The sequence below is a fragment of the Carcharhinus amblyrhynchos genome, unplaced genomic scaffold (genome assembly GCF_965287045.1).
Source record: "Carcharhinus amblyrhynchos unplaced genomic scaffold, sCarAmb.v2.hapA chromosome_128, whole genome shotgun sequence".
Lineage (NCBI taxonomy): Eukaryota > Metazoa > Chordata > Chondrichthyes > Carcharhiniformes > Carcharhinidae > Carcharhinus > Carcharhinus amblyrhynchos.
The window spans coordinates 237617-261096 of record NW_027649868.1 but is presented as its reverse complement, the minus strand read 5'-3'; the positions used below and the strand labels follow the sequence as shown (position 1 = coordinate 261096).

Below are 23480 nucleotides of genomic sequence, written 5' to 3'. Positions count from 1 at the left end.
GAAAACGGAACTCATCGCTAAGCAGATATGTTGACTTATGCTACTGCGGATGTCAAATAACTGAGTCAGTTAGCACAAACTAACATTCACACAGCATTTCTAGACAAAGCGATTTAGGGAGGGACCTCCAGGTTTGGGGTCTGGACAGCCAAAGATATGACTGCCAATAAATAGTGTGGCAAAGGATGTCAGGGTTGCACAGGGGGCCAGAGTTGAAGAGAGAAGTACTTCTGAGCACAGTGTCCTGCATTTGCCAGACTGCTATATTGGATTGTGAGAACTGGACTTACGCAAGTCTGGCTGGATGATGAACTTACAGCACAGCAATGGCTCTTTGGCCCATCAGTTCAACACTGAGAATGAATAGCTCTAAAGTCGCACTGATCCCGTTTTTCAGCACCTGTCCCTGATCCTTGAATGTTATATTTCAAGTGCTCACCCAAATAGTTTGTAAGGTTTCTAGCCTTCCCAGGCAGTGCATTCCAGATTCCTACCACCCTCTGCGTGAAAAAAATGTTTTCTCTAATCCCTTCTAAAACTACTGTTCCTCACCCTAAAACTAAGCCCCCTCGTGATTGACCCCTCAACCTAGGGGAACAGCTACTCTCTGCCCCTCCTAACCTTATATATCTCAATCATGTCCCCCCTCAGCCTTCTCCACTCTAGAGAAAACACTCCAAGCCTATCCCATCTCCCGTTATAGCTCAAATGTTCCATCCCATGTTTCCCGTGCTGTGTTGTTCTTTGTTCTTTGTTCTTTGTAACATCCTTGGAATGATGTGAGAGGATGAGGGTTTGCGGCCTGCACCATTTACCAGAAGCAGAGCCTGTTCCTGCAGAAGCTGCTGCTGTAGGATCTCTAACTGCCTTTGCTCCTCCTCTAATTGATGCCTTATGTACTCCTGGAGACAGAGAATGTAAAACGAAGCGCAGGTAAGGGACAGGAAACAATCAGAAAAACAAAAATAGCTCTTTCCATTAGGTACTTAAACAAGTCAACATTTCTGAAGTAAAACTTAAAGGAAGCAAAGGAGGGGGGAAGCTTAACTTGCAGTTTCAGTTCAATTTTTCTCACTCTCACCTTTTGAAGGGAAATTGTCACAGATGTTTCCCATACTAGGCTGGTGTAGTGGCCCGGTGGTTAGCTCTGCTGCCTCTCAGCGCCAGGGACCTGGGTTCGACTCCTGGCTTGGGTCACTGTCTGTGCAGAGTTTGCACATTCTCCCCCTTGTCTGCGTGGGTTTCCTCCGGTTTCCTCCCATAGTCTGAAAAGACGTGCCGCTTAGGTGCATTGGGCCATGTTAAATTGCCCCTCAGTGTTAACCGAGCAGGCGCTGGAGTGCGGCAACTAGGGAATTTTCACAGTAACTTTATTGCAGTGTTGATGTAAGCCAACTTGTGACTAATAAATACACATTGTTAAACATTGCTGCAAGCGACTGAGATCAATTTTACGTACATGGCTTTCATTATATGATTATTCCGCCCTTGCTTGGATTTGCTGCAGTGTTCACCCTGCTTTTTTTTTGAAAGAGATCTTGGTATAGGTTCAGTCATGAGTTCTGTATCCTTTTGTCAGGCCAGACTCTTTAATTTGACTCTGTAGACTGTTGGCTATAACATAGACAGCAGGCGGACGCATAGGTGTGAACAGACTGTCGGTTTCCAGCAGCTTTTTGTCCCATCCATATGATCACGATTTTTTGATTTATTATTGTCACATATATTAGTTATAATGAAAAGTATTCTTTCTTACACACTAAACAAAGCATACCATTCATAAAGTACATAGAGGAAAAGGATTTGATTTGATTTATTATTGTCATGTATTGGGATACAGTGAAAAGTATTGTTTCTTGTGTGCTATACAGACAAAAATACTGTTCATAGACTCCATTGGGGAGAAGGATTTGATTTGATTTATTATTGTCACATGTATGGGGAGAAACTGATATGTATTATTTGTGCATCACACAGACAAAGCATACCGTTCAATTTTTAAAAGTTCATTAATGGGACATAGGTGTCGTTGGCTGGGCCAGCATTTATTGTCCATCCCTAGTTGCCCTTGGAGAGCAGTTGAGAGTCAACCACATTGCTGAGGCTATGGAGTCACGTGTAGGTCAGACGGGGTAAGGATGGCAGATTTCCTTCCTTAAAGAACATTTGTGAACCAGCTAGGTTTTTCCAGCAGTTGACATTGGCTTCACGGTCACGAGTAGATTCTTAATTGCAGATATCTTTTTATTGAATTCAAATTCCACCATCTGCCGTGGCGGGATTGGAACCCGGGTCCCCCAGAACATTAGCTGAGTTTCTGGATTAATAGTCTAGCGGTAATACCATTCGGCCATCGCCTCCCCAAGAGACTGCCTCCTCATAGAGTACACAGGGGAGAAGGAAAGGAGAGGGTGCAGAATGTAGTGAGGGTGCAGTGATAGCAAGAGAAAGATCAACTTAATACGAGGTAGGTCCATTCAAAAGTCTAATGACAGCAGTGAAGAAGCTGTTCTTGATTCGGTTGATACGTGATCTCAACTTTTGTATCTGTTTCCCAACGGAAGAAGGTGGAAGAGAGAATGTCCGGGGTGCATGGGGTCCTTGATTATGCTGGTTGCGTTGCCAAGGCAGCAGGAAGTGTAGACAGAGTCAGCGGACGGGAGTTTCTCACTCCATTAATCAGGTCATTGGTGACTGTAGGTTTTTATCCTGAACCCTATTGACAAACGATATCGGAAAACTGTTCCTCTGCACAGGTAAGCTCAGTTATGAGAATGTATAGATCGTTCATTCCAGGATGACGTTTGTGTAAAGCCAAAAACTGATGTCTTTTATTTCCCGTTTCCCAGGGTCGTCATGTCAAAACGGGGCAGCTTGCAGCCATCAAAGTTATGGATGTCACTGAGGTATGGAGTGCCTTTGATTATGGCAATTATAGAAATAACTGCCTGTCTTTTCTGTTATCTCACCATGCAGCTTTGGCTGGTACTGAGAGAGATTTTTATTTTTAAATCTCTTCCAGCATTTTCAAGGAACATTTTTAAAAGATATTTATAATAGCAATTGCTAGATTATAAAAATGGCTGAGGTTCATCATATTTACTGGCTACCAGCCTAGTGGTCACAGATAGCAAGAATGGCGTTGACAAATCATAGTAATTGATCATTATCCCTTAGTCTGCAAAACTCCCAGGAGTTGAGAGAAACCAATGACGTGGGGCGGCACGGTGACCCAGTGGTTAGTGCTGCTGCCTCTCAGCGTCAGGGACCCAGGTTCGATTTCTGGCTTGGGTCACTGTCTGTGTGGAGTCTGCACATTCTCCCCGTGTCTCCATGGGTTTCCTCTGGGTGCTCTGGTTTCCTCCCACAGTCCGAAAGGCGTGCTGTTTAGGTGCATTAGCCGTGCTTAATTCTCCCTTACTGTACCCAAATAGGCGCTGGAGTGTGGCGACTAGGGGATTGTTACAGTAACTTCATTGCTGTGTTAATGTAAACCTACTTGTGCCACTAATAAATAAACTTCAAAAACTTTAAAGTTTTGGAATCTATAGATCCAAAAAGCAACTCCCCCCAAACATGCTCTACACACCATGTCATTGCCGCAAATTAATTATACTGCATCCCAAAGCTGTATTTTATGAAAGAAATCTATCATCTCGTATTTGAATGAATCAGTTCTATGGGGGAACTTGTATTATAGATTGACTGCGCAGAATCTGAAATAATGTTTTCACAGGACAGCTCTGCATTATTCCCTACTGCTCTCTTCTAGCACAGTTTCTGTGCTCTGTTTCTACAGTTCTTACTGCTGTTTCGCTGAGTCTTTTATGTGAGCAAGGGTTTGGGAGAGGAGCAACAAGCAGGAGGAAATAAGTGGAGTGCTAAATGGAGAGCACATGGATAGCAATCACACTAAAGTGCTGGTGTTACTTGGACAAGTTTCCCAAGTTTACTTTCGTATGTTTAGGGGTGGTACGGTGGCACATTGGGTAGCAATGCTGCCTCACAGCGCCAGGGACCCACGTTCGATTCCGGCCATGTCTGTGTGGAGTTTGCACATTCTCCCGTGTCTGAAGGGTTTCTTCCGGGTGCTGCGGTTTCTTTCCACAGTCCAAAAAACGTGGTGACAAGGCACGTTGACCATGCTAAATTGCCCCTTAGTGTCCAAAGATGTCTAGCTTAGTTGGATGGCCATACTAAATTGCCCTTTAGTGTCCAAAGATGTGCAAGTTAGGCTCATTGGCCATGCCAAATTGTCCCTTAGAGTGCAAAGATGTGCAAGTTTGGTGGATTGGCCATGCTAAATTGCCCATTAGTATCAGTGAGATTAGCAGGATAATGCTGCAACTTTATAAGACCCTTGTCAGACCCCACTTGGAGGACTGTGTGCAGGTCTGGTCGCCTCACTACAGGAAGGATGTGGAAGCTATTGAAAGGGTGCAGAGGAGATTTACAAGGATGTTGCCTGGATTGGGTGACATGCCTTATGAGGATAGGTTGAAGGAGCTAGGTCTTTTCTTCCTGGAGAGACAAAGGATGAGAGGCGACCTGATAAAGGTTTATAAGGTGTTGAGAGGTATAGATAGGGTGGATTCTCAGAGGCTATTTCCCAGGGTTGACATGGTCGCTACAAGATGATACAGGTTTAAGGTGCTGGGGAATAGGTACAGAGGAGATGTCAGGGGTAAGTTTTTCACTCAGAGGGTGGTGAGTGAGTGGAATCGGCTGCTATCAGTGGTGGTGGAGGCGAACTCGTTGGGTTCTTTTAAGAGACTTCTGGATGAGTACATGGGATTTAATGGGATTGAGGGTTATAGATAGGCCTGGTAGGTAGGGATATGATGGGCGCAACTTGTGGGCCGAAGGGCCTGTTTGTGCTGTAGTGTTCTATGTTTTATTTAAATACTTAGGGTTCCGGGATCAGCCTTGGGTGGGATTGTTGTTGGTGCATGCTCGATGGGCCCAATGGCCTCTGACAGCACTTCAGAGATTCTATGATTCTATGAATTGATCAGCAGCATTAAAATAAAAATTTGTAGAGTATATCTGGAGACAGTGACTTTTCTCTCCATGTTTTGAAGTTTTAGCCTTTGAGATTTTCTAGACTCTGACCGCCTTTTGTATTTTGTGCCCTGGACAAAAGATGAGGGAGGCCTTGTGGTGCAGTGGGTAGTGTCCCTGCTTCTGAGTCAGAAGCTCCGAGTTAGAACCCTACCCGAGGATGGGCAGAGAATGCGCGTTCATAACACGGCGAAACCCACCTGCAAAACCCTTCCAGCACACACCAACGGCAGACAGGAAGCGTGGAAAGAAATGTGGAGGAATTTCTTGAGCCAGAGAGTGGTGAATCTGTGGAACTCTTTGCTGCAGAAGGCTGTGGAGGCCAGATCATTAAGTGTCTTTAAGACAGAGATAGATAGAGTTCTTGATTAATAAGGGGATCAGGGGTTATGGGGATGAGAAAAATATCAGCCGTAATTGAATAGCGGAGCAGACTCAACAGGCCAAGTGGCCTAATTCTGCTCCTATGTCTTATAAGGGTTGCCGTGTGATGGAAAGAGCCTCTGTCATCACTATCCAAATATCTGGACTACAGCATTCATGTAGAAATGACTGTTGCCACAGCAACCCAGACTCCCTGAGTGCAATGTAACCACCCTTGCCACAAAGAAAACAAGGAGGTGCTGCAGCAGAGTAAACAGTGATCATGTTGGGTTTCTGTGTATTTTAACTTCCAGTTCTATTATTCCCTTCTACCAGAAATCAAATCCATCTGCTAATGTCAGCCTGATCGTACTGTGTCGTTCCATTGAAAGCAGGAGCTTCTGTAAGGAGATCTGATCATAGACAGCATCTTTTTTAAGAGTGTCAGTCATAGTTAGGTGGGTAGCGCAGCCACAGCTTGTGGGTTCATGTCCTGATCTAGTGATCTGAGCACACTGTTTAGGCTGACTCTTCGACTTGATTTGATTTACTATTGTCACACGTACTGAGATACAATGGAAAGTACTGCTTTGTGTGCTCTCCATACAAACACGATATTCTGCACCCTCTCCTCCCCTGTGAATGGTATGTTTTGTCTGTAACAGCTTGCAAGAAACAATACTATTCACAGTACCCCAATACGTGACAATAATAAATCAAATCATACCACACATAAGTGCATTGTGGTAATGGAAGAGAATGCAGAATATAGTGTTACAGTTACCGATAGGATATAAAGAAAGATGAGCTTAATGTGTGACAGGACTATTCGAACGCCTGACAGCAGCAGGAAAGAATGTGTTCTTGAGTCTGTTGGTATGTGATCTCCGACTTTTCTATCTTTTTCCTGACAGAAGAAGGTGGAAGAGAGAATGTCCAGGGTCGTGGGGTCCTTGATTATGCTGTCTGCTTTTCTGAGGCAGCAGGAAGTATAGACAGATTCAATGGATGGGAGACTGGTTTGCCTGATGGACTGGGCTATGTTCACAACCCTTTGTAGTTTCTTGCAGTCTTGTTCAGAGCAGGAGCCATACCAAGCTGTAATATATCTGGAAAGGATGCTTTCTATGGTGCATCTGTAAAGGTTGGTGAGAATTGTAGTGGACACGCTGAAGTTCCTTAGCCTCCTGAGAAAGTAGATGCATTGGTGGGCTTTCTGAACTATAGCATCAGCATTGGGGATACAAGGACAGGTTGTTGGACATCTAGAAGCTTGAAGCTCTCAACCATTTCCACTTCATCACTGTTGATGTAGACAGGGGCATGTCCTCCACTACACTCCCTAAAGTCGATGACTGTTTCCTTCGTTTTGGTGATATTGAGAGAGAGATTATTGTCTTCTCACCAGTTCTCAAGGATGCAAAGTCAGACTGAGACCTTGCACTCCTTGTGACTGAAGAAGAGTTCACTGTGTTAAAGAGGAGCAGGGGAATTCTGCACGGTGTCCCTGTCAACGTTTCTCTTGACCATCGTTGAAACCGGTTATCTAATCATTATCTTGCTGTTTGTAGGAATGTTGTGCTGAAATTGGCTGTCCTGTTTCCAACATTATAACCATAGTTACATTTCTAAAGTACTTGATGGACTGGAAAGCTCTTTGGGATACTCTTGGGTCCTGTAAGATTCTACATCAATTTAAGTTCTTCCCGCTCATCGGTTGAATTTAATATCCACATGGGAAATCTGTATAACTGATTCCATTGTTTTTGGAAGAGACTGCATACGAGGATGTTGTGTGGCCAGTTCATATTGGTTGCAAGGCAGTGTGCCATCTCCATCAACTCCATCCCCCAATATATTGAAATCGAATTCCTTACTATAGATCTTTTCTTAGTCTAAACTCACTTGTATCATAAACACTATAGCAGTATGTTCAGTGTTGCAGATTGCTTCCTCCAGCAGAGCCTTTCTCCTCTCTCAAACTCCAGCTCAATCCAAAGATGTGTAAGTTAGGTTGATTGGCTATGCTAACTTGATTCTAGCGTCAGGGGATTAGCAGGATAAATTCGTGTGGTTATGGGAATAGAGCTTGGGTGGGATTGTGGTCAGTGCAGACTCAATAGGCTGAATGGCTTCCTTCTGCACTGTAGGCATTCTGTGATCCTATGAATTTTCCACTTTACTCCCATTCAAGAGTTTCTGAAAATCCACTTTGTGCCTTTGATCAAGTCCTAACTTTTCCTTTTTTGAATTGATTTATTATTGTCACATGTATTGGGATACAGTGAAAAGTATTGCTTCTGGCACGCTATACAGACAAAACATACTGTTCATAAAGTACATAGGAGTGAAGAAAAGGAGAAGGTGCAGAATATAGTGTTGTAGCTATAACTAGGGTGTAGAGAAAGATCAACGTAGTGTGAGGTAGATCCATTCAAAACTCTGATGGCAGCAGGGAAGAAGCTATTCTTGAGTCAGTTGGTATGTGTCCTCACACATTTTGTAGCTTTTTCCTGACAGAAGAAGGTGGAAGAGAGAATATCCAGGGTGCATGGGGTCCTTGATTATGCTGACTGCTTTTCCGAAGCAGCGGGAGGTGTAGACAGAGTCAGTGGATGGGAGGATGGTTTGAGTGGACTGGGCTACATTCACAACCCTTTGTACTATGATGAGCCATCTAGATCTTACCCGACCGCTGTTTCCAAACCATGATGGTGCTCTACAGCATGGACCATGAACCTTCCTCTTGACATCTCAAACTTTAAAAAGTGACTGGTATTGCACCGGATGTGTGATTGCTTTGATAAATACGCTGAGATCAAAATGTGAAAGCAATTACATCCTTCAATTTCAGTGCACAGATCTCTATCTCTTCTCAGAAACTGTTAATATTTTAACAGGTTTAAACAGGGTAGATTTAGAAAGTGTGTTCCCAATGGTGGCAGAATCCAAAACGAGGGGTACATAGTTTGTGGGTAAGGGGTAAACCTTTCAGGACTGAGGCAAGAAGAAATCTCTTTACCCAGGGATATGAAGCAAATGGTATGTTGCGCCTTCAAAGCGAGAGGTCATGACTTTAGGAATGGGGATGTTTTGCTGCAATTGTAGCAGTGAGGCCACACCTGGAGTATTAGGTGCAGTTTTGGTGTCTTTATCTGAGGCAGGATGCCCTTGCTATAGAGGGAGCACAGCGAAGGTTTACCAGGCTGATTCCTGGCAGGTCTGTCATATGAGGACAGATTAAGTTGGATTGTATTCACTCGAGTTTATAAGAGTGAGAGGGGATCTCATAGAAACTTATAAAATTCTAACAGTGTGAGACAGGGTAAATTCAGAAAGAATGTTCCCAGTAGTGAGGGAGTCCAGAACTAAGGGGTCATAGTTTGAGGAGAAGGGGTAAACCTTTTAGAACTGAAGTGAGGAGAAATTTCTTCACCCAGAGGGTGGTGAATGTGTGGAATTCACTCCCACAGAAGGTAGTTGAGGCCAAAACATTGTGTGATTTCAAGAAGAAATTAGATATAACTCTTGGGACTAAAAGGATATGGGGAGAAGGGGGGGGATCAGGATATTGAATATGATGATCAGCCATGATCAAAATGGATGGTGGAGCAGGCTCGAAGGGCCAAATGGCCACCACCTGCTTCTAGTTTCTATGTGGTAAAATATCACCCTATGTTTCTAAAAGGAGACAATCTGATTGCCAAAATAAAATAAACTGCTCTGCATCTTCCGGCGGAAATCAAAGGCAGTCAGTCAGATAGCGAGTTTATTTATTGATTATACAGCCCATTGGTTTCTCCTTGTTGCTGCTTTTTTAGTGGTTTATGGATGGCAGCGTAGCTGCAGAAATCATCCGAACTTTGAAACATATGATTCACTGTGAGTGCATGCACAAGCACGCATGCACAAACCATGTACGCACGCACATACGCGCACACACTCTCGCACTCACGCACAGACACACACACACTCTCAGATGCACATGCACACACTCAAATGCACATGCACACTCACTCGCACGCGCGCACACACACACTCTCACTCACTTTCTCTCCCCTCACACTCTCTCCCCTCACACTCTCTCCCCCCATGCTCTCTCCCCCCCGCGCTCTCTCCCCCCCCGCGCTCTCTCCCCCCCCGCGCTCTCTCCCCCCCCGCGCTCTCTCCCCCCCCGCGCTCTCTCCCCCCCCGCGCTCTCTCCCCCCCCGCGCTCTCTCCCCCCCCGCGCTCTCTCCCCCCCCGCGCTCTCTCCCCCCCCGCGCTCTCTCCCCCCCGCGCTCTCTCCCCCCCCGCGCTCTCTCCCCCCCCGCGCTCTCTCCCCCCCCGCGCTCTCTCCCCCCCGCGCTCTCTCCCCCCCCGCGCTCTCTCCCCCCCCGCGCTCTCTCCCCCCCCGCGCTCTCTCCCCCCCCGCGCTCTCTCCCCCCCCGCGCTCTCTCCCCCCCCGCGCTCTCTCCCCCCCCGCGCTCTCTCCCCCCCCGCGCTCTCTCCCCCCCCGCGCTCTCTCCCCCCCCGCGCTCTCTCCCCCCCCGCGCTCTCTCCCCCCCCGCGCTCTCTCCCCCCCCGCGCTCTCTCCCCCCCCCACCCCACTTCCGTCCCTTCCATCCATCCATCCAACCCTGAGCCAGTTTATCACTGTTTGCACCATTTATCTTTTTCTGTGTGGTAATTATGACTGTACTCTCAACCAGTTCCAGCTCCTATGGCTGTGCGATGTTGCCCACCCTCTGTAAAACATGCTCTTCTGGCTTTACAAGTGCATGCTCGTTCAAGGCCCTTCAGTTTTGGTAGTTAATGCCCCGCTAATGTTTTTAATTAAACAAGGAGCAGACTTGAAAATAAAGTTAACCTTTTGATAGGATTGTTTGCTTTAAAAAAATGAAAGCAAATGAAATCCTGGTCTCTGATTCGCGCCCACGCATTGGGAGTGGTTGGACAGCAGTGAGCCATTGTGTGTGTGTGTGTGTGTGTGTGTGTGTGCACCATTTACTGATTCACCCCACTGCAGTATCTCAAGGGGTGCAAGTGGTGTTATCGACAAGATTTTTTTTAAAAAAGAGGCACTCACTCATATGCCTAGTGCTAATGCAAGCACCTGTCAGAGCCAAGAATATATCTGAAAAATAAGTTTTGCTGCGACTGTGCTGAGCGCCGTATTTTTCTGAACTGCTTTGCAAGCCTTCAGTTACCATCCATGCCAATTATAACAAAAAAAATGTTAGGAAAATCCTCCTCAGAGCTTTTACAGGACCAGAAATATCTGCGTTCTGAACAGAGACGTTTAACACTCAGGAGGGCACTTTCCAATTAAAAAATGTGTTCATGCAACTCCCATCAGTTTTGGTTTGTTTCTGATTGCTTTAGATGCTCCATACTGCTGAAGGCAACAAAATATTGCATGTGGGAACCTTGCATTTTAACCCTCTTATAATCCCTGTTTTCACATTAACCCTTAACGTACCACTGATTGGTTTACTCATTGGGTTTGCTAATCTTTCCGGAGGTGAGCCAGCCAAAATCTCAAGCGGTTCTCTTCTGTTCCTGTTTATTGAGCAAATGCAAATATCTGAATGTGTTGTGGATGGCACAGTGATTAGCACTGCTGCCTCTCAGCGCCAAGGACCCGGGTTTGATTTTGGTGACTGTCAGCGTGGAGTTTACACATTCTCCCTGTATCTGTGTGGGTTTCTTCAGGGTGCTCCGGTTTTCAAAGATGTGCAGGTTAGGTGGATTGGCCATGCTAAATCTTTGGACACCAAGGGGCAATTTAGCATGACCGACCAACCCACCTAACCTAGACATCTTTTGACACTAAGGGACAATTTAGCATGGACAATCCACTTAACCCGCACATCTTTCAGACTGTGGGAGGAAACCGGAGTATGCAGACACGGGGAGAACATGCAAATTCCACACAGGCAGCCATGCAAGGCCGAATTGACCCTGGTTCCTGGGTGCTGCAAGGCAGCAATGTGTCGCCCAATGTTGAAGAAGGATGGGCTGGAACTGAGCCCCTGTGGTGGCCCATCAGCCTGTCTTTTACATTAGCTTCACCCTTGCCCAAGATGGACTGTGAATTGCAAAGGAGGTTGCAATCTTTGGAAGCAGTATGGACAGCTTTAAGAGCAGGCCAGTGTGCCACACTGAGAAGCAGCTGTGAGGTCCAGTGACAACACATCTATCTTCAGATTCTAATAGAAGCTTTCCTTGATGTAGCTCACGAATGCTAGAACTTGATGATCTACGACACTTCGCACAAAAACACCTCGGTCAACAATAAGGATGGTCTGAAACGCCTGGAGAGTCAGATAAGATGTGTTGCTCGAAATAGGCTCAAATCGCAACTTTAGTTAGCACACCTTGTATTCCAGCATCTGTGTGTCCCAAAGCTCAATCAAGGTCTCTAATAGTGAAAACTGCCATCTTTCATGTAGAACATTGACACAACATGATCGTTCTCCTGTATCTCAGAGGGGAAGACCAGGCGTTCAGTATTGTCTTCAACAAGGCTTTTGGTACTCACTGCATTCCTCGGATCCAGACAAGTCCTGAAACCCCAGAGGGATCAGTCCTGATCTGTGCTTCCTTTCCTATTCACTGGTTGTGCCAATTTGAATTCTGATGAACTAACGAGGTGGAAAGAGCTGTTCTTCAAGCTGTTGCCTCACTGGTGAATAAATCCAACCAAAGTGGAATGCTAAAATCTACTGCTATCAATGGCTTGAAGTTGCTGACAATGGATTTAAACACTATCTGTGCTCCATCTCCCAGCTTCACCCAAGACAAAAGCTTGGGTCACCTTTGAGCATTTAATAAGGAGAATCCTGCATGTGGGGTAGTTGGAGGGAAGAGTTTTGCCAGACAATGCCCCCCATCCAATAAGCAAGAACCTAACCATCTTCCTCTAACATAGCATTACCATTGTATGAGTTACAGTGTATAGTTCACCTTGTTAAGGGAAATGCTATAAACATTTGACATAAATTGTCCTGTAGATATAAGAACATAAGAAATAGGTGTAGGCCATCTAGCCCCTCGAGCCTGCCCCGCCATTCAATAAGATCATGGTTGATCTGAAGTGGATCAAGTTCCACTTCCCCACTTCCTCCCCATAACCCTTAATTCCCCTGTCTATCAGAAACCTATCTACCCGTGACTTAAATATATTCAGCGAGGTAGCCTCCACTACTTCAGAGGGCAGAGAATTCCAGAGATTCACCACCCTTTGAGTGAAGAAGTTCCTCCTCAACTCTGATCTAACCCCTCCCCATGTTGAGGTTGTGCCCTGTAGTCCTGCTATCCTTTCTAAGTGGGAAGAATCTCTCTACCCTACCCTATCTGTCCCCTTCATTATCTTATACGTCTCCATAAGATCCCCCCTCAGCCTTCTAAACTCCAACGAGTACAGACCCAGTCTATTCAGTCTCTCTTCATAGGCTAACCCCCTCACCCCCAGTATCAGCCTGGTGAACCTTCTCTGCACTCCCTCCAAGGCCAATATATCCTTCCGCAAAAGCGGCGACCAAAACTGCACACAGTACTCCAGCTGCGGCCTCACCAATACCCTGTACAGTTGCAGCAAGACCTCCCTACTTTTATATTCTATCCCCCTCGCTATAAAGGCCAACATCCCATTCGCCTTCCTGACCACCTGCTGCACCTGCAGACTGGGTTTTTACGATTCGTGCACAAGGACACCCAGATCCCTCTGCACCGTAGATGCTGCAGCTTTTCGCCTTTTAAATAATAATCCCTCCTACTATTATTTCTACCAAAGTGGATAACCTCACACTTGCTAACATTATACTCCATCTGCCAGCTTGAATCTAATATTGATAGCTTGAACCTAAAAGACCAGTCTGGATTGATGCTTCCACCACAGCCACTTGTTGTGAGTAACAAACATCCTCGGAGATTACCATCGGTTACATGCACAAGTACATTCCTCTCTTCCCACCTCACCTTCCCCCACTCTCCTTCCCCCTCCTTTCCTTCCACCCCTCTCCTCCCCACCTCTCCTTTCCCCCCTCCCTCCTTCCACCCCTTCCCCCACCACCCTCCTTCCCCCCTTTCCCCCTCCCCCCCTCCCCTCCTCCCCCCATCCCTCCCTCCCCCCATCCCTCCCCCCTTCCCTCCTTCCCCTTCCCTCCTTCCCCCTCCCTCCTTACCCCCTCCCTCCTTACCCCCTCCCTCCTTACCCCCTCCCTCCTTACCCCCTCCCTCCTTACCCCCTCCCTCCTTACCCCCTCCCTCCTTACCCCCCTCCCTCCTTACCCCCCTCCCTCCTTACCCCCTCCCTCCTTACCCCCCCCCTCCTTACCCCCTCCCTCCTTACCCCCCTCCCTCCTTACCCCCTCCCTCCTTACCCCCCTCCCTCCTTACCCCCCTCCCTCCTTACCCCCCTCCCTCCTTACCCCCCTCCCTCCTTACCCCCCTCCCTCCTTACCCCCCCTCCCTCCTTACCCCCCTCCCTCCTTACCCCCCTCCCTCCTTACCCCCCTCCCTCCTTACCCCCTCTTCCCCCATCCCTTCCTCCCTCTTCCCCATCCCTCCCTCCCTCTTCCCCTCCCTCCCTCTTCCCCTCCCTCCCTCTTCCCCCCCATCCCTCTTCCCCCACCCCTCTTCCCCCACCCCTCTTCCCCCACCCCTCTTCCCCCACCCCTCTTCCCCCCACCCCTCTTCCCCCCACCCCTCTTCCCCCCACCCCTCTTCCCCCCACCCCTCTTCCCCCCACCCCTCTTCCCCCCACCCCTCTTCCCCCCACCCCTCTTCCCCCCACCCCTCTTCCCCACCCCTCTTCCCCCACCCCTCTTCCCCCCACCCCTCTTCCCCCCACCCCTCTTCCCCCACCCCTCTTCCCCCACCCCTCTTCCCCCCACCCCTCTTCCCCCCACCCCTCTTCCCCCCCACCCCTCTTCCCCCCACCCCTCTTCCCCCACCCCTCTTCCCCCACCCCTCTTCCCCCCACCCCTCTTCCCCCCACCCCTCTTCCCCCCACCCCTCTTCCCCCACCCCTCTTCCCCCCACCCCTCTTCCCCCCCACCCCTCTTCCCCCCATTCCTTTCCCCCATCCCTCTTTCCCCCCCATCCCTCTTTCCCCCCCCATCCCTCTTTCCCCCCCATTCCTCTTTCCCCCCCCATTCCTCTTTCCCCCCATTCCTCTTTCCCCCCCCATTCCTCTTCCCCCCCATCCCTCTTTCCCCCCCATTCCTCTTTCCCCCCCATCCCTCTTTCCCCCCCCATTCCTCTTTCCCCCCCATTCCTCTTTCCCCCCCCATTCCTCTTTCCCCCCCCATTCCTCTTTCCCCCCCCATTCCTCTTTCCCCCCCCATTCCTCTTTCCTCCCTGACTGCCACTTGTGCTCTCTTCCACTCGCTCACTCTGTCCCCCTTGGTCTCTCTCTCTCGTGCTCTCATTCACTTTCTCTCTCTCTCTCTTACTCGCTCTATATCTTAGTCGCATTCTCTCACTTGCTCGCTTTCTCTCTCTCTCTCCCTCTCCCCCCACTCCCCCCTCCCATGTGCTGTTTCTCTCTCGCTCTCGCTCTCTCTTGCTCTCTCTTTCACCCACACACACATCAAATCGCGCATATGTGCGCGCACACACACATACAAGACAGGAATTATGTGGTGAGTTAAAGCCTGGTTACGTTAAGATGAAACAAACATTCAAAGGAGAGAAATGCACAAATCTCTCCATTCTCAAGGTTGGGGGAGTGCAGCACATCTGTGCAAACGATGAGTTCTTCAGCCAGAAGTGCCAAATGGATGATCCATCGCTGCCTCCTCCTCAAATTCCCGGCATCACAGATACCAGTCTTCAGCCAATTTGATTTGCTCCATGTACTGTCACAAATGTTTGATCGATGACCACTAGATATGCCAAAAGAGGGAGGCAATGGCCTAGTGGTATTATCGCTAGATGATTAATCCAGAAACTCCGCTAATGTCCTGGGGGATCTGGGTTCAAATCCTGCCACATCAGATGGTGCAATTTGAATACAATTTAAAAATATCTGGAATTAAGAATCTACGGATGGCCATGAAACCATTGTCGACTGTCTGGAAAACCCATCTCGTTCACTAATTCCTTCAGGGAAGGAAATCTGCCATCCTTATCCGGTCTGGCCGACATATGACTCCAGAAACACAGCAGTTGACTCTCAACTGCTCTGAAATGGCCAAGGAGACACTCAGTTCAAGGGGCAGCTAGGGATTGGCAATAAATACTGGCCCAGCCATGTCCCACAATGCCCATGTCCCACAAATGAATAAAAAACATTCCTTACAACATCCTGCTGTGGTGCTGAAGACTCGCCCTCCAGAACTAGCCATGCTCTTGCGTTAAGCTATTCTCGTGGCATCTATCTGACAGTGTGGAAAATTGCCTTGTCCACCAAAAGCAGGGGAAATCCAATCAAACCCTTTAACGTTCAATTCCCACCAGTCTACACCGTCAACAGCAAAGTGATGGGATTGGAATTGACAGTGCCATCAGCATTTGTTCATGTAGACCAGATCGGGCAAGGGTGGCAGATTTCCTTCCCTGAAGGACATTAGTGAACCAGATGAGTTTTTCCGACAATCAGCAATGGTTTCACATCCTCTGTAGGTTCTTAATTCCAAATTTTTAAAAAAAGTTAAATTCAAATTCCTCCATCAGTCGTGGTGGGATTTGAACTTGGGTCTCCAGAACATTAGCTGAGTTTCTGGATAAATCATCCAGCAACAATACCACTAGGCCATCGCCTCCGTCGTTTGGCATATCACATTCATCAGTGCTTGATTGCAGTCTGCCAGGATTCCTCAACTTCAGACCTTGTCACAACCTTGGTCCACACATGAGCAGAAGAGCTCAATTCCAGAGGTGCCACTCTGGTGTCAGTTCTTGACACTGAGGCAGCAAATGACCATGTCCATCACGGATCCTTAAGACCGAAATCAATAGGGGAATTGGGGGGAAACTGAGGAAGTGTCACACAAAGGAAGAGGTTGTGAATGTGATGGTAATTGGAAGGGGAGTCCCAGAGACTGTACACTCTCAAGATTTCCAATTGAACTGTGTATTTGTTCTGTTAATATTGCTTTCTCTGCTTGTACGAATTAAGTGGGCTGCACAGTGGCACTGCTGATTAGCACTGGTACCTCACAGCGCCAGGGACCAGGGTTTGATTCCTGGCTTGGGTCACTGTCTGTGCAGAGTCTGCACAGACTGCCCACTTCCCTGTGTTTGCATGGGATTCCTCTGGGTGCATTGGTTTCCTCCCACAGTCCGAAAAACATGCAGGTTAATTGCATTGGCCATGTTAAATTCCCCCTCAGTGGAGAACGGACAGACGGACCTGCCTCAATATTCTAGCAACTAGAGTATTTTCACACTGAAATGATGTCGCCAACAAACAAACTTTAAACTTAAGCATTAGCACCTGATAATGCTTCCTAACGCACCAAAAATTAACAGTATACGATATCAGTGTACAATAAATAGTAGAAATAAGTATCAGATTTTTCTAAAGCATGAGTTTCAGACATAAACTAGACCTACCTGCCTGATTGCTGTCTGGACCTGCCTGACTTCTATCAGGACCTACCCTGACTTCTGCCTGGAACTGCACTGACTCGTGTCTGGACCTGCCCCCGCCCCGCGCCTGGACCTGCCCCCGTCCCGCGCCTGGACCTGCCCCCAACCCGCGCCTGGACCGAGCAAACATGCCTGTGATTTATGACTTCCCAGAGTGCCAATGCCTGCATGAGGGTTCCCATTCAGAAAGCATGAAACTCCATTTTTAGGAGATGATGAAATATTTGTGTACAGGTGACAAACTCTCAACTCCAAACCTTTACTTTGCTGCCTCCAGGGTACTAAATGGCACCAAGAATATTAAAGTGCTCTCGGGCATTTTTCTAAGTAAGGTATGAAGTTTCTGTTGGGACGGCAGCATCTGCAAAGGAAGAAATCATCAACATTTCGAGTCCAATGTGATTTTTCTTTGGAATGCCAGAGTTCCAAAGGAGAGTGAGGTTGGACTTAAGATGGTAACTCGGTTTCTCTCCACAGATGCTGCTGGGTTTTTCCAGCATCTTCTCTCTTGATTTCAGCATCTGCAGTGTTTTTGAAGAAGTTTGTGTTTGTGTTTCAATCCAGGATGAAGAGGAAGAAATCAAGCAGGAAATTAACATGTTGAAAAAGTACTCGCATCATAGGAACATTGCGACGTACTATGGTGCCTTCATCAAAAAGAGCCCTCCAGGCCATGATGACCAGCTCTGGGTGAGAAATCAAACATAATCGGGGTTAAACGCTGTCCTCCTCTTGTGAAAGTAACCTAGGATGATTCTCAAAACCACATGGCCCCATAACTCAATTTGCAGCAATGATGGAGTGGTACAGTGACACAGTGGTTAGAACCGATGCCTCACAGTGCCAGGGTTCAACTCCGGCCTCGGGTGACTATGCGGAGTCTGCACATTTTCCCCGCGTCTCCAAAGATGTGCAGGTTCGGTGGATTGGCCATGCTAAATTGCCTCTTCGTGTCCAAAGATGTGCAGGTTAGGTGGATTGGCCATGCTAAATTGCCCCTTAGTGTCAGGGGGACTAGCTAAGATAAGTACATGGGGTTGTGCGAATGGAGCCTGGGTGGGATTGTTATTGGTGCAGACACAATGGGCCAAATGGCCTCCTCCTGCACTGTTGGGATACTATGATCCTATAAAAAGTAATCTGAAGTTTTATGAAAATTGGAAGCAGTAACACAGCATTTATGTAACTGGAACAGTAAACCCAGCGAGTCAGACTAATGATCCACAGACGCAAATTTAAATCTCTCCCCTGGAATTTCAATCCAATTAATAATGTGAAGTAAAAGCTGTTGTCAGTAAGAGACCTGCAGCCTGTTACTCATTCCCCTTCAGGGCAAAAATCTTCCCTCCTTTCCCTGACCACAGCAATGTGGTTGACTCTTTCTTAATTGCCAAACAGGTCACTCCTTCACCATGACCACTGTCTCGAGGGAAATTAAGGATGGACAATAAATGGCGGCCTTGTCAGTGACATCCATATTCCTTGAATGAAAGAATACTTCAGAGTCCCTGGACAGCATTTATTGCCTATCCCTAATTGCATATTGAAGACGGTGCTGAGTTGCTGCCTTGATACACTGCAGTCCATGGGGTGTAGGTACACCCACTGTGCTGTTAGGGAGGGAGTTCCAGCATTTTGATCCAATGACAGTGAAGGAGCGGCCGATATATTTCCCAGTCGGGATGGTGAGTGAATCGGAGGGGATCCCCCAGGTGATGGTGTTCCCCAAGTATTTGCTTGTCCTTCTCGATGGTGGTGGTCGTGGGTTTGGAAGGTGCAGTGCATCTTGTAGATGGTACACAGTGCAGGCATTATGCATCGCTGGTGGAGGGAGTGGATGTTTGTGGATGGAGTGCCAATCATGCTTGCCTCTGGTGGTGTTGAGCTTCTTGAGTGTCATTGGGCATGCAACCAGAGGGAAACTGCATTCCACCTTGTCTATTTCCTTTTGTAAGTTTCAATGAGATCACCTCTCCCATTTGTCAGAACTCAAGAGAATGCAGGCCCAAGTTTGTCCACTTGTACATGGTGCACCTGTCTCTCTACAGGACAGTATTGCTGTGAAACTGTATGGTGGTGTCGTGGTACAGTGGTTAGCACTGCTGCCTCAGCACCAGGGACCTGAGTTCAATTCCAGTTCACTGTGTGGGAGTTTACACATTCTCCCCATGTCAGCATGGGTTTCCTCCGGTTTCCTTCCTTTGGACAGTGGGAGGTTTCCTCCAGGTTAGATGGATTGGTGATGTTAAATTGCCCCTTAGAATCATAGAACCCTACAGTGCAGAAAGAGGCCCTTCGGCCCATCGAGTCTGCACCCACCACACTCCCACCTAGGCCCTACCCCCATATTCCTACACATTTACCCACTAATCCCTCTAACCTACACATCCCAGCATACTAAGGGGCAATTTTAGCATGGCCAATCAACCTAACCCGCACATCTTTGAATGTGAATCCATTTTTGGACTTAGTGCCCAAAGATGTGCAAGTTAGGTGGATTGGCCACGCTAAATGCCCCTTAGTGTCCAAAAAATCATGGAATCCCTACAGTGCAGAAGGAGGCCATTCGACCCATTGAGTCTGCACTGACGACAATCCCACCCAAACCCTATCCCATAACCCCACGTATTTACCTGGCTAAACCCTTTAACCTATGCATCCCGGAACACTAAGGGGCAGTTTAGCATGGCCATTGCACCTAACCCACACATCTTTGGACTGTGGGAAGAAACCAGAGTACCCAGAAGAAACCCCCGTAGACACGGGAAGAACGTGCAAACTCTATATAGAAAGCGACCTAAGACGGGAATCGAACCCAGGTCCTGGAGCTGTGAGGCAGCAGTGCTAACCACTGTGCTGCTCCTAAATGAGTAAGTTAGGTGGATTGGCCATGCTAAATTGTCCCCTAATGTCAGGACGATTAGCAGGATAAATACATGTGGTTATGGGAATAGGGTGTGGCTGGGATTGTTGTCGATGTAGGCTTGATGGGCCAAATGGCCTCCTTTTGCAGTGTAGGAACCCTATGAATTGCTTGTGTTATATGTCGCAGATAAAATGTATACCTGTTTTGTTGGAATGAGAATTGTATGGATGTGTTTTTATGTTTATTAGTGTCAACTTATTATCTCCTTCCTGTCCTCCCTGCAATGTCCATAGTTAATGTTTTGGAAGCTAGGTTCTGATCCCAGGATTTTGCTTGCATCGAGCATTGTCTAGCTAGTTCTGTATAAATGCAAGAAATCTCCAGTGACACTTTTCCCCTCTCCACATGAGGGAAAGGGGGGAAGAGAAGCAGAACGTCTTCTTTTGTTCAAATTGTTGGTGTGTTGTTCTCCTCAGCTGGTTATGGAATTCTGTGGAGCTGGATCTGTCACAGACCTGGTCAAGAACACAAAGGGCAACGCGTTGAAGGAAGAGTGGATCGCCTACATTTGCAGGGAGATACTGCGGGTAATCACCATTTTCTGAATCCTACTATCCTTTCTGTTCCTCTCTGCCAGACGGTGTTGCAGTCATCATCATCATCACCTTCAGAGAAAAGATTTACATCACTACCTCACAGCACCAAGGACCCGGGTTCAATTCCTGGCTTGAGTCACTGTGTGGAATTTGCACGTTCTCCCCCTTATCTGCGTGGGTTTCCTCCTGGTGCTCCAGTTTGCTCCCACGGCCCAAAGGTGTGCAGATTAGGTGGGTTGGCCATGCTAAATTGGCATTAGCATCTAAAGATGTGTAGGTTAGGTGGATTGGCCGTGCTAAATTGCCTTTTAATGTCCAAAGATGTGCAGGTTAGGTTGATTGGCCATGCTAAATTGCCTCTTAGTTTCAGGGGGATTAGCTAGGGTAAATATGTGGGGTTACAGGAATAGGCCCAGTGTGGGATTATGCTCGGTGCAGACTTGATGGGCTGAATGGTCTCCTACGAGGAGAGACTGAGAGATTTGGGGTTGTTTTCGCTGGAAAGAAGGCGGCTAAGAGGGGACCTTATTGAAACATATAAGATGATTAGAGGTTTAGACAGGGTGGATAGTGATAGCCTTTTTCCTAGGATGGAGAAAGCTAGCACGAGGGGGCACGGCTTTAAATTAAGGGGGGGTAGTTATAGGACTGATGTCAGGGGTAGGTTCTTTACCCAGAGGGTGGTGAGGGACTGGAATGCCCTGCCTGCTGCAGTTGTAAATGCGCCTAGTTTGGGGGCGTTTAAGAGATGTGTGGATAGGTTTATGGACGAAATGGGATTGGTTTAGATTAGTGGGTTAGTGTTGTTTTTGTTTAAAAGCTGGTCGGCGCAACATCGTGGGCCGAAGGGCCTGTTCTGCGCTGTAATGTTCTATGTTCTATGTTCTGTACTGTGGGGATCCTATGAAGTGAAACCAGGCTTGAGTTGAATTTCCCTTCAAGGTATTAAATCTTAGCAGCATTGTTTAAAACATCCGATTTGAAAGTACATTTCCCCAGAGTTGGCTGCATGGACAGTTGTGTGAGTACAGTGTTAGGAAGCACTTGGCTCAAGTTTTGCCACACTGGAGGTCTTGACCTCCAGCAACCTGTGCATCCAAATTGGCTTCGGCTGCTGATCTTCACTGAAACTGAATGTGATTTCCCAGCTGGGTGGAGGCTGGAGGGGGAGAGCATTGTGGTTAGCCAGCATACTGGCACAGCGTTAAGTACTGCTGCCTCACAGTCCCAGGGATCCGGGTTCAAATCCAGCCTCGGGTGACTGTGCGGAGTTTGCACATTCTCCCCGTGTCTGTGTGGGTTTCCTCCGGGTGCTGTGGTTTCCTCTCACTCCAGAGATACTGAGGTTAGGTGAATTAGCCATGCTAAATTACCTTTCATGTCAGGGGGGGGTTAGCAGGGTAAATATGTGGGGCTGTGGAGGTAGGGCCTGAGTGGGATTGTGGTCGGTGCAGGTCCGATGGGCCCAGTGGCTTCCTTCTGCAATGCAATGATTCAATGTTTTTTATTATTGATTTGATTTGATTTATTGTCGCATGTATTAAGATACAGGGAAAAGTGTTGTTTCTTGTGCACTCTACAGACAAAACATACTGTTCACAGAGAAGGGAAGGAGAAGGTGCAGGATGTAGAATTACAGTTATAGCTAGGGTGTGGAGAAAGCTCAGCTTAAACTTTAAGGTAGGTCCATTCAAAAGTTTGGCAACAGGGAAGGAAGCTGTTCTTGAGTCGGTTGGCACGTATCCTCAGATTTTTGTATCTTTTTCCCAGTGGACGAAGGTGGAAGAGAGAATGTTCTGGGTGCGCCGGATTCTTAATTATGCTGGCTGCTTTTCCCAAAGCAGCAGGAAGTGTAGATGGAGTCAATGGATGAGAGGCTGGTTTATGTGATGGACTGGACTTCATTCATAACCCTTTGTAGTTTGCTGCAGTTTTGGGCAAAGCAGGATCCATACCAAGTTCTCCGAGAAGGTGACCAAAGAAGTGGATGAGGGTAAAGCAGTTGATGTGGTGTATATGGATTTCAGTAAAGCGTTTGATAAGGTTCCCCACGGTAAGCTATTGCAGAAGATACGGAGCATGTGATTGAGGGTGATTTAGCGGTTTGGATCAGAAATTGGCTAGCTGCAAGAAGGTGGTGGTTGGTGGGAAATGTTCATCCTGGAGTTCAGTTACTAGTGGTGTATCACAAGGATCTGTTTTGGGGCCACTGCTGTTTGTCATTTTTATAAATGACCTGGCTGAGGGTGTAGAAGGATGGGTTAGTAAATTTGCAGATGACACTGAAGGCGGTGGAGTTGTGGACAGTGCGGAAGGATGTTGCAGGTTACCGAGGGACATAGATAAGCTGCAGAGCTGGGCTGAGAGGTGGCAAATGGAGTTTAATGCGGAAAAGTGTGAAGTGATTCACTTTGGAAAGAGTAACAGGAATACAGAGTACTGGGCTAATGGTAAGTTACTTGGTAGTGTGGATGAGCAGGGTGATCTCGGTGTCCGTGTGAATAGATCCCAGAAAGTTGGCACCCAAGTTGATAGGGTTGTTAAGAAGGTGTGTGGTGTGTTAGCTTTTATTGGTAGAGGGATTGAGTTTAGGAGCCATGAGGTCATGTTGCAGCTGTACAAAACTCTGGTGCGGCCGCACTTTGGAGTTTGCGTATAGTTCTGGTCGCTGCATTGTAGGAAGGATGTGGGAGCATTGGAAAGGGTGCAGAGGAGGTGTACCAGGATGTTGCCTGGTATGATGGGAAGGTCTTATGAGGAAAGGCCGAGGGACTTAAAGCTGTTTTCGTTAGGGAGAAGAAGGTTAAGAGATGACTTAATAGAGGCGTACAAGATGATCAGAGGATTAGATAGGCTGGACAGTGTGAACCTTTTTTCTTGGATGGAGATGGCTAGCACGAGGGGAAATAGCTTTAAATTGAGGGGCGATAGATTTTGGACAGATATCAGAGGTAGGTTCTTTAATCAAGAGCGTAGTAAACGTGGAATTCCCTGCCTGCAACAGTAATGGATTC

General features: G+C 47.5%; 1 protein-coding gene across 4 annotated transcripts in view; it reads left to right on the top strand.

Annotated features, from left to right (window-relative positions):
• LOC145338650 (misshapen-like kinase 1) overlaps positions 1 to 23480 on the top strand; it is a 316064-nt gene that overhangs the window by 157930 nt on the left and 134654 nt on the right. For all 4 annotated transcript variants that reach the window (XM_080183038.1, XM_080183040.1, XM_080183039.1 and 1 more), the window contains exons 3-5: positions 2850 to 2906; positions 17569 to 17694; positions 20347 to 20457. In XM_080183038.1, the coding sequence (XP_080039164.1) occupies positions 2850 to 2906; positions 17569 to 17694; positions 20347 to 20457 (294 nt within the window). The remainder of the gene's footprint in view (positions 1 to 2849; positions 2907 to 17568; positions 17695 to 20346; positions 20458 to 23480) is intronic.